Genomic DNA, 14,372 nt, shown 5'->3' on the forward strand with positions numbered 1-14,372 from the left:
TGAAAGAAATGAGCAATTGCAAATTTCGGGACAAAATCACACAAAATGAAAAATATTATTCATGGATGACGAAGTACAAATGTAAAGAGTTGAAAGATAAGAAAGATGAAAGTGAATTATTCATGTTACATTAAGTAGGAGATTGAAGTAAGTGATGGATAAAGCTAGGTGAACTAAAATATTGTGAAGCAAACTAAAGCAAATAATTATAATGAATTAAACCTTTTTGGTACTTGACAGAGCATAAAGTCAACAGATTTTTAACCAACTAAAATTGTCACCTGATATTTTCTAACTATCCACAAGATGGAAAACACAAGACACATGATCAATCAACTTATAGTAACCTCATTATATAATTTTGTAAAGATACAAATTTTATATTTAACAATTATAAACTACTTATCCTCAAAAGTCACGCTGTTACTCAAAATGGCTGTTTTGGTGTTAATGATCAGGAATGACCAAATATTATGCTCTAGAAATCCGTTTTAACGCCTTTTAGCGGTTGTTTTGATGCCGAAGGGTGTAGATGGGATGAATATAGACTTCAACAAAGTTTGTAGAAATTATGTCAATAAAACTGGATTTTTTTAACCCCTCGCGTATGGGAAGCGGCCATGGCCGCAGTCGCCAATCCTCATTGGAATGCATTTGCCAGCTGTGGTATGCCGCGGCACACGGCTAGTTAACAAACCATCGCAACAAATACGTGATCGCCCTCTTGTTGTGCGGCCACAGTGCAACCAAATGATGTCATATTTATAGATTTCCTCAAAACCAAATCAGCATTATATTTGCCAAATGTTAGGAAGTGCGGCCTAAGCATAATGGTCATACGAAGACTCTTAATATCCCAACCCTGGTAGAGGGAATAATATCCTTGGTTCATTATAAATATCATAAAAGGTACAATCATTTACTGACATTTCGCCAAAATTGCATTCATTCTAGATCTTTTACTCGCACTTCAACACATAAATAAAACATTACACAATTGCACATCAACCTTTTAACAGACAAAAATGAATTTTAATAATTCTAAAAAAAAATAACTATAAACATTCCCGACTGTGACGTTTCAGCTTGCTTTTAATAACGAAGTAGAATAACCAAAGCATAATAAATTAATGTAAAAGCGAGTTTGTTTTTTTCATAACATGGCCAATCTCCACTTGTGACGTGTTTGCCGAAACAAGAACAAATTAGAATCACACATGAATCATGAATTACACTGCACTCATAATGAGATTTACCGATGGAAAATTGAAATTGAAATGAACAGTCAAGCCAAAAGATATCATTTGAAGAAATTTAGGTATAATTCCATCTATAATTTGTATAATACGAAGTGTTGAAGGTAATCGATAAAACCCTTACTGTTTGGTGTCATCATGTCTGTAACAGTTGAGTGAAGAAAGTGAACATGCACACGGTGAATTAAGGATTGCTAAATTCGCTGCAAGATTACTCGAACTCTTGTGTTATAGTCATGGAAATGCTTTTCTTCTTTTTCGATTAAAACAACTCAGTCTGTAAAAGGTTTTAGAAATGTACTATTATGGGCTTTGTTCCCAGATGGAAAGCACCATCACGTGGTGCCATCTTTCAGCAAACAGTTCTCTTCTGCAATGCGTGTATATCTCTTGAAACAAAAATGGTTTAAAAGTGTTGACGAATATTATTCAATGTGGGTCAATTAACATGCAAACGATGCTTAAATGTTTGAGTTGCCCGGCGGTTGCCTGTCGGTATGACGTCACAGGGCACATGGTCAGTAGAAACCATTTCTCCTTTTTTTCTTCTTTCTTTTTATTTGATCTTTCGTTTTAATGCTCCTGTCATTCAATTTTGTTTGTGGCAAGCTGAAACGTAACGGATTGAAATGTATTGAATCCGTTTGACTCTATTGACATATTTAAATATAATTGTTTAGGTACTTTCAAATCTGATGTACTTTCCTTTTCTTATTTCAAATAGAGTAATCTAACATTATGAATGTTTTCAATGTACAAGTAAACTAAATCAAGCATGCATAAGCAATAGTGACATGAAGCAGTTTATATCCACAATGTTGAGTTCATTACAAGGAACGTGGAAAATCGTGCATGAAAATTAACCATTCGCAGCGTTTACAAAAAAACTTTACAACAACTCGTCAACTGAAAAGGGCAGCAGGTACTTTCCCGCACTACGCAAGACCCTATTCATAGCAATACAACAAAAAGCCACGTGCCAGACAGTGTCCAGACAGTTGCCAGACAGTGTGCTGGAAAGATAATTGACTGGCGGCTGTGGTATGCAGTTATGAAGGGAGATGACTGTGTCAAGTTACAGGTCTTTGTTGATGTTTCAATGAGACTTGGCAGGAGGCCTGGTGAAAAGTTTGTTGACACGGCCTGGCTGCAAAGCTCATTGAACCAGCTGATTTGGCAAGGGTCGAATGAGGATTAGATGGAAGGTGACCGTCAGTGGCCCTCAATTTTTTTTCTTCAAAAAATTCGGTTATCTGGGGCCCAAAGGGCAGCAGGTCACTCTGCACAGGGTTCAGTTGAAGCCTGCAATTTATATGTACACAAAGAAAATTACCACAGTAAGGTATTTTCACTGTACCTACATTTGTGCATGTCCTAATTCTTACAAACAACACGGCACATAATATGACTAGAGTACAAATGAATTTGATGGGAATACCTTGTATTTTCCATCTGAACAGGTATCTCATCCTATATAGTCCTATTTTAAACCCTTTGCGCATCATAAATATGTCAAAATACTGAAGAAATTGCACAATTAAAGGATAATTGCACAGTAGGCTTATAAGTAAATTGTTTCACTGCTTGAAGTACTTGTGTACAGGATGAAAAATGACTACTTTTACATAATTGGCATTTTCTCAGCAACCGAAAGTGCTAGTTTCATGATTTTTTTCAGTATTTGAAAGAAAAAGCTCTCAATTTTACTCTGATACCCAAAACATATAAATCCACTGATCCCTTTTTTAAAAGGCAAATGTTTTAGGGTTGCATTTTTTGGGGTCATCCTGTATATTAGGAGTACTTTAGGATGATTTCCTCTTATATCAACTTTTATTTTTAGCGCGGTTTTCCGCCACCCCATCATCATACCTGTTGTTGGGTTAAAATGAAAATCCCAGGGCGCCCTCATCGGATTCTAAAAGAGCACGGTAAGTACATTATTCAAAGTCTTCTTAATCCATTCACTAATGTGGGTCACCAACACTAAAGAGATCTCACACGTACCAATTAATACGAATCAACTATTCACTCTCTACTTGACAGAAAGAACACAAATCCTTTATGAACTAATAAATATTTCAACCACCGTATAGTTTTGTGTCACAAGTAATCACTAATGACATTCTTAACAACAACCTATTATCTAGATATTGACAAATTGATTCTCAATTTAGTTTCTCTTATCTCAATGAATTTTAATACCGGAAATTTGTTTAAATCATAACACGGACACAATTATAATCCTTTTCATCAAGCAACATATTTTCAAATTTAAATGGAATAATAGGAAACCAACTAATTTGCCTGAACGCTAGCCTTGACCAAGGCGTTGGGCTTATCGATTCGCCGATAAAAAAAATCGCCGATAAGAAAATCCCTAATCAACTTGGCAAGGCATAATTGCGTGCACATATCGATGCCCGTACGCTGCTAGTGAGAAAGTAACTTGTACCATACAGCAAGGCTATGCTTGTACGTACGCACGTACACACACGTACTCGTACAACAGCCATGCACACACAGTACATGGACATATGCATGAGCTAGTCCGCGTAACCCAACAGGCCACGCGGCGCGTATATCCCCCACACGTACGTACGTACACCCACACGCAGAACATAGTAGGCCTACATTTACTGCCTTATTACATACACCATGCGTACAGTCCGTACTCACGTGTGTGTGCTTGCTGGTTGTGTTAGTACCGAACCGTTCGTACGGACAAGGGTCGGTGGTACACGCACGTAGCCGCGTCGATTGTGGGTGCAGGGCCCGATTATCTCCCTTCGACAAAAAGCCGAGAGACCGCATTGAACAAGGCTACCTGAACGCCAGATTACGAAAGGAATTTAGATGGCAATAATGACGTCGCCGTACTCTAAGCTTGGTCCAATTTATTCACTGTAAGGGATTACATCCCCCCCCCCCACCCCGAGTGGGAAGTTTCCGAACAACTCCATTTTTCTTTTTTGTGACCATTTCGACCTATGGGAATGTTGACAAGACAATAGAACGTTTAATTTTTAGAACTTGACGTACTTTTTTCAAATTTGGAAAACACTCACTCCGTTTGTTGTAAGAAGCCCAAAAGGAAAGGTGCTCGGGATTACCCCTACTGGCGTTCATTCAAACACTCATCTTATGGTTCGCGTGAAAGATCAGGAATTTGAAGCTTCTTGAAGGCGCACGAGTCGTCTGCTAAATACTTCGCGTATCCCTTTGCGGAATTGACGATACTTGAAGGCGTAGATGGCCGGATTGACGCAGCTATTTGCAGCAACCATCGCTATAGACAAAAGGTAGTACCAATCCTGAACATTGAGATTCCAACCCAGATTGAACAAGAGATAGATGATCTGGTTTGGTGTCCAGCACACCAGGAAGGTGATAAAGACGATCAAAAGCATTTTGAAGGTATTACGTCTAGCTCGGAGTAGGGACTCCATCATACCTTCTGGTTGGGCGTTGCCATCCGTGGTAGATGCTCCAGCTGCTTGACCCACGTTGGCCGGTGCCGGTCCAACTCGGGCCGCTCCACTCTTAAGCTCTACGCTGGTGCGAATGTACGCAAACAGCATCACTGCCACCGGCACGATATACTGCAGAATGGCCACCAGGCCCCCGATGACTTTGGACCGATACGCGGCACTCGAGACGCATCTGCCGCCTTGTACCTTAAAGGCGTTAGCGACGTAAGAGTTGATAACTGTTCCAATGATCCAACACGCCGCAATGACCACGCCAACTTTCAGTCTTGGGCGCTTGGCGAAGGCTGCTTGGTACGTGAACGGGTGAACGATGGCGAAGTACCGCTCCATAGTCAACGACAACAGGTTGTACGTTGATATCACATAAAGGAGGAAAAGTGCAAATCTGGAGTACCAAATGTGGCACACTACCCACCCAAGGGCGTTATTGGGCACGGGGTCGGGTATCGGGGCCTCGCTCTGCAAAAGAGTCATAAATGAACCAAGAAGATCCACCACAGCTTGGTGGAAGATGAAGGCGTTGGTACGAGTGTGCATCGATGAGACTTTACCGATAACAACACAGACGAGACCGTTGCCCAAGATGCCGACAATACCCACGATGGTCTGAAAGATACGCAGCCATAGAATCTGCTCCATGTTGGTTTATTTGTTGTGCACTCGTCAGTCTCCTGCTTCAAAAACCATCAACCTCCTTTTGCGTCTGTATGCGGAGACGAGAGGAAACCCAGCCTTTGTAATAATATTGCGCTTTCGAGATTGAAACGAAGTATTGAATGGCTCCGAAGGACTATCTAGAAGACCGCTAGTCGTAGGAATTCATCTTTTTGGCTCCAAAACACGTTTCACCACGAAATTGTAGCATTTGAAGAGATCGTTAAACACACGACGATTTTATAGTTACTGCCAGGTGTAGTCCGGGCAAAAAGATGTTTTTAGGTGACAAGCTGTGCAGGAAGGCAAAACAAATAAAAAAATAGCAATATCTGCCAAAGGTCGGATTTTTTTATCGGATGTAACACGGTTAACTTCATATCCCCCAGAAAATCAATTCCTCTAAATGAGTAACTTCAGGACCATGGTTGAGCGTCGAACCAATTGAAGTCTTCGGGATCAATAATGTGGTAGTGCGGGCGAAAAGATGTTTTCTAGGTGACAAGCTTGTGCCGGAAGGCAAGACAAATAGCTAGTACTGCCAAAGGTCGGATTTTTTTTATCGGATGTATAACATGGTTAACTTGTTCCCCCCAGAAAATCAGTTCCTCTGAATGAGTAAATTCGGGACCATGGAAGAGCGTCGAATCAATGTAAGTCTACGGGATCAATACTGTTCATCGTAATTGCCGAGTCCCAAAGACGCATCGCTGTTAATTACATAAAGTTGGTGTCTATGAAATACATAGATAAATGATGAAAACAACATTCGAGGCTCCCCCCAAGCTCCAAAAATTAGTTACAAATGTTCATTTACCGTGAGATGGAAGTGCATGCGATTCTTTTCATGTGGCCTATTGCTTTGTTTTTTACTACATGGTTTCGATATTGCAAATTGGTTCCTTTGGCGTTGAAAAGGGAAAAAAATACACTTGACATTTCCATGAGGGCTCCACAAACTTCAAATTGGCATTATTTTGCCAAGAAATATTCTGTTACCTGTATCACTAACTTTAAGATATGTATTCCAACAACTTTTTTTTCGAAAAGCTAGGCAAAGTGTCATAACTTGGCGTAGTATAGGACGGCCGTCTTTTGCTTCATGAACTGCAAGATATTAAAAAAATAAAGAGTTGTGTGAATACACTGGGGGATTATCATCGGTAGAGCGCTCGTTTAGCATGCGAGAGGTAACGGGATCGATACCCGGTTTCTAATTCCCAGCTATAGTATGTGATTTCGTTTTTTCTTCACAATTATCGTGTGGTGAAATGTTTATAAATCTCCTGTCGTTTACTGGTTTTCGATTTCGCTTCGAATTGGCGAATCTGGCGTTTCCATTTCGCTAACGGTATTTCCCTAAGCGTCGATCATTATGGCCGTACACAATCAATTTTATTTAAAGAAATTTACATTGATATGATTTTATTACATTTTGTAAATCCATAAGTGACCCCACCAATTACAGTTGCGTTCCGAATGTTCTTCAACAAATTCGTTTTTTTTCGCATTAATACATTTTTAACTTGTATGTTTTATTCCAACAAAACATTTTTACAAGACACAACGTATCCCTTCCTACTGCCTCCATCTCAATCGATAATAAGTTTGTGTCCCCATCCATTTCAGTGAGAAACTTAGGAGTAACATTCGACTCATCCATACCCATGTCCTCTTATGTTACATCCCTCTGTCAGTCAATCATTTTTTTTTAATTTACGCAACATCTCAAGAATCCATCACTTCATTGACCAGGAAAGCTGTACTCATGCCACGAGGGCCCTGATTCTGTCCAGTCTTGACTATACCAACTCTTTTGGCTAGCTGCAGCAGCTCTGACATATCATGACTGCAGCGTCTACAGAACAGAGCTGCTCGTATAATAATAGGTTTTCCCGGCCAATTTTCTAAAATGTTCATTCACTTCTGAAAATCGGTCATTCAGTTTCGTCTGAATTTGAGAATCGCTCCGAACACGCGTTTTATTTTTGCTATTCGATTCCATTTCAGTTCAATCAATTAATTGATTGAGCGGCACCTTTCGTTTATGTCCATTCAGACTCGTTTACAAGACTTCTTTTTCGCTTTTGGGGGCGATTTCAAATATTCAACATTCTATTTTACTCTCAGTTTAATACCATCGGCACCAGATAGAATTATAGTTTTTTTTTCATTAACCGTCAATCAAATTAGCCGTAACTGAAATCAATTTAGAAAAGGTATGCTTGCGTAAATGAATGCACAGGTAACGTAATTGACCGTCTGTTTCTCAAAACCGATTGCACGGGCAATGAAAACGATTGAACTTTGAGTCAGATCCTTTTCTAACGAATTGTAAGCAGCGTGTTTCCAGGGTAGCGGTTCTTCTTGGGTGGATGTCACATCCGCTGTTCCTCAAGGCAGTGTTCTCCAGTGTTGGAGGTCTCGATTAAAGTCTTGGTCTCGAGACTAGTCTCGAGACCATTTTTCAGGTCTCGACGATTTTGAGGTCTCTGAATGTTGTGGTCTCGGTCTCGACTCCAAATGTCTCGGTCTCGGACAAGGGTCTTGGATCAAGACCTTGACGAGACCCGTTAAATATTCCAGAGTGTTTGAAGACAATTATTCGATTAAAGAGTTGACACTATATCACCAGGGCAAATCATAACGCATAGTGCATGTCAAAATAATTTCTGCAGGGAGAGCACGCTTATCGCTAGCATATCGCCGTTCAGTTTTAGTAGCATGGGCTGTTTGTTTGTCAAAATCCGTTAACAAACCGTGTGTCGTGACGTCCGTCAGGTGCGTACATTGACTAATGGCGACAACTATAGACTGTATGAAAAATACATCGCACTCACACTGCACGCATCACGGACGTGTGTAGTCACTGCATCTTATAAACATCCATGCAGGAAGGTTCTCGTTCGTAGTATAACGGTGTAACGTTAAATATTTAGAAATTATTTTGAGCGCCGTTTAATCATTTATATAGTGCTGTCTTGTCGAATTGAAAATTATGTCCAGCAACTCGTTAACCATAAAATTTGCTTCTAAGGAGCATAAAGAGTTTGTGGACAAAACATCAGGAAAAAGAAAGCACTCGGCTACCTGCATATTTTGTTTCAGTCAGAAGCGTATTACCGACCAGGCAGGGACGAGTTCGACATTCATCAGGCACATGAGCCGTGTCCACAAAGTAAAGTACGTACCTACCGCCTTATTTAAACCATTTATTAGGCCTAATAATATTACCCCCAAAATAATTGAACCAACATCTCCGTCAATTTGAATTAACGTTAAACAAGGGAAAACCTTACAGATGTAGGGCCAGGATGAGGTATGTCACCGTGTGTTGCTGGGCTGAGGGCCTAGTTCGCCCGTGTTTAACTTTTTTTCTTACGTGTTGTTTGACAATTTACCAGTTCAGTTATGTTGAAGTTGATGAAACAAAGTATAATAGCTGCGACTAATAATAGTTATTTTCATGTTAAAAAGTAATCAAATTATCAGCAAGCTTTGACTTGAGTAGGATTGAAGCTGAGTGATAGTACGCTTTTTTTTCGGTCCTCAAAGTTTTCACGGAACATGGGCGCCGCCATCTTGGATTGAGTGCGCCCTAACACGTTATTTATTTTTTTTTTCTCAAAAATAGTTTATGTCCACCACTTGTCCACAAGTTTGCTTTAATGTTTTTTTAATTTTTTTTTTCTCCAGAAAATTATTTCAATTTAATATGTTTCATGTTAATATGATTTTCCTTACTGCAAATAACTGTAACTTTCTAAATTGACTCATCTGCAGATACAATGAATACATACAAAACAAGACTCAGGCAGACAGTCAGCAGCATACCATCACCAGTTTTATTACACCTGGTGCACATATAGCAGCAGTTTTTTTTTTAAAATGAGGTCTTGGCGCGGTTTCGGTCTCGGACTATGAGGTCTCGGTCTCGGACTATGAGGTCTCGGTCTCGGTCTCGGTCTCGGATGGGGAAGTCTCGGTCCGTTGGTCTCGGTCTCGGACTTTGAGGTCTTGACTCCAACACTGGTGTTCTCGGACCATCCCTGTTCAATCTCTTTGTTAATGACATTCCTCACAGGGTTTCCTCTATCTGTGCTCTGTTTGCAGATGATGTTTTGCTCTTTCGTGTTATCCGATCTGACATGGATGAGCATTACCTTACAGACTGACATCAACAACCTCTCAGAGTGGTCCATACAAAACAAAATGAGTTTCAATTCCTCCAAAATAAAGATCATGCATATCACTCGTTGTCACAACATTCATCCTCCTGTCTACAACCTCAGTAATACTCACTTATCCACTGCCTCTTCTATTCAATATCTCGGCATCACTATCAGCTCAGATCTCACATGGAATTGACATATCAATACTATTGTTTCCCGTGCTAACCGTCTCTTAGGATTTAATCGTACAGTTGCTGGCGGTGCCTCAACCCAGGCTATTTTCTTTCTTTACAAATCTGTGGTCCTACCTATCCTCGAGTACGGCGTCCCTTCCTGGAGCACGCACACGTTATCCCAACAACAGCAGGTTGGACGTGTGCAGCGAACCGCAACTCGCATAGCTCTGAAACAAAGGCGAGGTCAGATGTCATACGAGGATAGGTTGGACCGGTTGAACTGGCTTTCTCTTTCATCCAGACGTGACTTTCTTACCTGCTCTTTCGTTTACAAATGTTTGTATGGTATCGGTAAGTGCGAAGCTATATACTCCACTATTGCAATCTCTTCACTGGCTTCCGATTGAACAACGCATTATTTTCAAAATTCTGTTATTTGTACACAAATCAATCCATGATGTCACTCCCAATGATACCTCTCAAACAGCATTTTACTCTACATAGTCCGGTCAATTTAAGTTAAGACCTAGAACAAATTGCGATTGAAACCATTCAAGCGTCAAACGAAACATGCGAGTGCAGCAGACGACCGTTTCAAATTATAAATTTATGCAGGACACTACGGATGGAGTGGACGATTTTCCGCCTAAACTTTGCGCAATAAGTCCACAGACGAGATACAATTATTTGCAAAAAGGGCCGGGGATGTCTAAATATCATTTAGATTATACACAGATGGAAAGCGGTTGGACAGTGTATGCATGGACCGTTTTAACAGTAAAGCGAAAATCTTTAATTATTGATTGAGCTCCCGAAAATGAAGTGTTGGATTTGGTTAAGAAAATTCAGGAATTACTGGGCTCAGGTTGTGAAGCTTAAAGTGCATTTTGTTAGTACATAAACATATGAAACAAAACACTTCAAAACGCTTGGATCACAAAGAAAACAAGGTTAATGGGCGAGGTTGATGAGAAACAGATGTAGTTCTGTACATGAGCTTTCCATGTTTTTCATAAGTACGGTACAATAAACTTTTAACAGCTAAATTGAGAAGATCATGATTAAGTTACGAAAATTCATTGAGACATCTGCTTGTACAGTCAAGAGTGAAATGAACTACTCCAGAAAAGCATACTTGAGTCCCGATAAAAGGATTCTTTAGATGGAACAGACCTCGCGTTGTTATTCCTTAAAAAAAGTGATCTCATTGGCACGGTCCCCCCCCCCCCCCCCCCGCCTAAGGCTTTGATCTGGGGCACTTGTATTATTTGTAGACGTAATGTACTTGTCACACTATATTTCTTTTTTTAAAGCGTAGAATTCAGCTAAAAATTAATTTCACTGCAAAATTTTAATCCCGTTAATTTGACAGGCTTTAGTAAGGTTTTTGAGTAAACGTTCATATTTTTTTGACAATTTATATCTTATTTGTAAGTTATGTCAATGACCTAAATTCAACACAAAAGGAACACTCGAATCTCGGATTTCGGATATTTTTCCTAATATTTAAAATTGGACTCTGGCCTATTGGCGTAGACACCTGAAATTTAAATTTAAATGGATGTCATTGTGTACATCATTTTCCGCCCTTTATTCAAGTAGACCTGTTTATGCAAAGATTTTTTTTAAGAAACAAATGGTTTTTCGGGCACAAAGTGATTTATTTTAACCAATAAATATTTTGGGAAGCAAAAAATCTAAAATTTCTGAATTTTTGTCAAGAAAATATCCTATAGTATTATACGGCAGTGTAAATTACAATATATTTTAATAATTGGTGGACAAAGAAAGGTCGTCTGCTGTGATCAGTCGTGTCTCGCGAAATCTCATACGTTATGTGAACGGACATTCTGAGTAAAGGGCGCAAAAGAAAACATGACGCTCTCCATACTGCTGTTTACGTATGATCGTTTACCTACATTTGAACACATACCAAAGATTACAAAGTTGTACATCACCATTTAAATGACAAATAAGAGACTATTAATCATTCTAAAAAGTACAAATGATTGGAAACATTCCCGACCGTAACGTTTCAGCTTTCTTTTAATGGCATAGTGGAATTACCAAAGCATATAAATGAATACAAAAGCGAATTTGGTTTATCATAACATCGACAATGTCCGCGTGTGACGAGTTTGCCGAAGCTGGGACAAAATTAATTAGAATCATACATTCCTGAAATACATTGCACTTATAATGAGATTTATCGATAGAAATTTGAAATTGAATTGAACAGTTAAGCCAAAAGATATCGTTGGACGATATTTAGGTATAATTCCATCTTCGGTAATCGATAAAACCCTTACTTTTTGGTGTCATCATGTCTGTAAAGTAAAGAAAGTGAACGTGCACGCGACGAAGGAGTGTAAAAGTCTCCGCAACATTACACGCACTGTTGTGTTATAGTCAAGGAAATGCTTTTCTTCTTTTTTCTTTTTCGATTAAACCAAGTCTGTGAATGGTTTTAGAAATGTAGTATTTGGGGCTTTCTTCAATTCACAAACTACATGGAAAGCATCATCACGTGGTTCCATCTTTCAGCGAACAGTTACCTTCTGTTCTGCGTGTATATCTCTTGAAATATGAGTGGTTTAGAAGTGTTGACAACTACCGTTTAACGTAGGCCACTTAACATGCAAACGATGCTTAAATGTTTGAGTTACCCAGCTGTTAACTGTCGGTATGACGTCACAGGGCACATGGTCATGTTTTTTTTCGTTTTATTTGATCATTTGTTTTAATGCTCCTGTCATTCAATTTCGTTTGTGGCAAGCTGAAACGTAACGGAAATTTAACAATGTGTTCATTATACAGGTGAATTAAATCAATTCAATTCAGTACAAAATGCTTTATTTATCCTTAAAAAGGCAATTACATATGGTTGGACAGCTTACTATAACAAAACACTATAAGTAAGTAATTGCTAGTCGAATGTATATATAACATTTTAAACAATGTACTTATGATCTAGATGAAAAAATGATGTAAACTTCTCTAAAAAAATATTCTTTATACTTGAAATACGATGATAAATGTACACGTGATGACAAATAAAACAACATGACAAATACAATGATGGACTTTAAAAATGCAGATATCAATTATTTTAAAGTCTAACAACCACTGGAATAATGACAACTGGAATAATGACAACTTCGTTAAGTTCTGTAATGACAAATATAATGAAATGACAAATAAAATGATAGACCTTTAAAAATACAAATAGGACTATCAATTATTTAAAAGTGTAATAGCCACTGGAATGAATGAAAACTTCCTTCTGTTAGTTTTACGCGGAGGGCATCTGAGGCGGCGTCCTGATGGAAGAAACTGATGTTTTCAGAACATGATTTTCACTGGCTACGATAGAGTGGGCTTTCGAAGCACTTGTTCGCAGAACAGACTAAGGTCTTTCTAGGGCTCTCTGATGATTTTAGACCCAAGGTTAACAATCTTTTGCGAACTGTACTTATTCTTACCAATTAGGTTAAAATACCAGGAAGTACATGAAAAGCACAATACACTTTCAATGAATGACTGATAAAAAAAAAGACTAAGAGTGTTTTGTCAACAGAAAAAGTCTTCAATTTACGTGACAAATTTAAGCGTTGTTGGCATTTTTTTTGACAATAACACATGTGTTTTCTTCCCATCTAAGCGTGTCATCAAATATGGTTTAACCCTAATCAGGCCGGGTTATTTTGACCATCTCTCAGCCGGGGGGGGGGGATTCAAGATCTCGCCATCGAGTGAAACTGAGTACATGCATAGAACAACTCATCATAAACACACCCAAGAAATTACATGACTAAAGGTCAAATGGCTTTAGAATTATGACTAATTAATTATCCATATGTACGAATGGTAATTCTGCTCTGAGTACACGACGTATATGGGAAAATTCAGTTTTTTTAACGGTGCGTAGTGCCGGAAAATTTTTCGCTACGCGGCAACCCCTGGTGCGCAAGGCTCGAGGCTAAAAAGTCATAACAGCTCGCGTCGGGAATTTTTTTTTTAAGGCTATCGCGGAAAAGTTGAGGGGGGGGGGGGCGCTCCCGGCCCTTTTAGGGTTAAGGTATTTATATTCGGATACAATTTCAACTTCCTGGTCATGAATGAAAGTTTTCGAGGCACAGGTCACCATTGTTCCTTATATCAACAATAAGTTCCTTGGTTTTGAGTACATTTAATTCCATATAGGAATCATCACAACAGTCAAAAAAGTCTTGAAGAGCATCGCCATACTTATTATTTGATCCAGAAAGGAGTGAAATCAAAGCACTGTCATCAGCAAATTTGACTAAAATTTACCGTCGTGGCTACTGTACAGGAGTGGTGATAAAACACACCGTCGTGGAGAGCCTGTATTAGTTACTATGACACTGGATACATGACCATTAACACTAAACTCCGTAAGGGCTCCCCAAAATTTTGTCTAGCCCCCCCCCCCCGCAAAAAAAAAATCCATGCAAAAAAAAAGGCAGTTGCCAATTTGAGAAGTTGACGTCACATGCGACCTGTCTCACGCCCAAAAACAATAGTCGTGAGAAGGGGGCATTTGTACACTATAAGTTATATAGTGTGCATGATTGTAGGATTTATCAGCGCTCCCCATTGAAA

At 39.1% G+C, this 14,372-nt stretch overlaps 1 protein-coding gene across 1 annotated transcript; it reads right to left on the reverse strand.

Annotated features, from left to right (window-relative positions):
• Window positions 1–4,417: 4,417 nt before the first annotated feature.
• Window positions 4,418–5,386, reverse strand: LOC119720294 (mu-type opioid receptor-like). The gene has a single exon (XM_038189936.1). The coding sequence runs from the start codon at window positions 5,384–5,386 to the stop codon at window positions 4,418–4,420; it is 969 nt and encodes a 322-aa protein (XP_038045864.1).
• Window positions 5,387–14,372: the final 8,986 nt, after the last annotated feature.

The sequence above is a fragment of the Patiria miniata genome, unplaced genomic scaffold (genome assembly GCF_015706575.1).
Source record: "Patiria miniata isolate m_02_andy unplaced genomic scaffold, ASM1570657v1 HiC_scaffold_9, whole genome shotgun sequence".
Classification (NCBI taxonomy): domain Eukaryota; kingdom Metazoa; phylum Echinodermata; class Asteroidea; order Valvatida; family Asterinidae; genus Patiria; species Patiria miniata.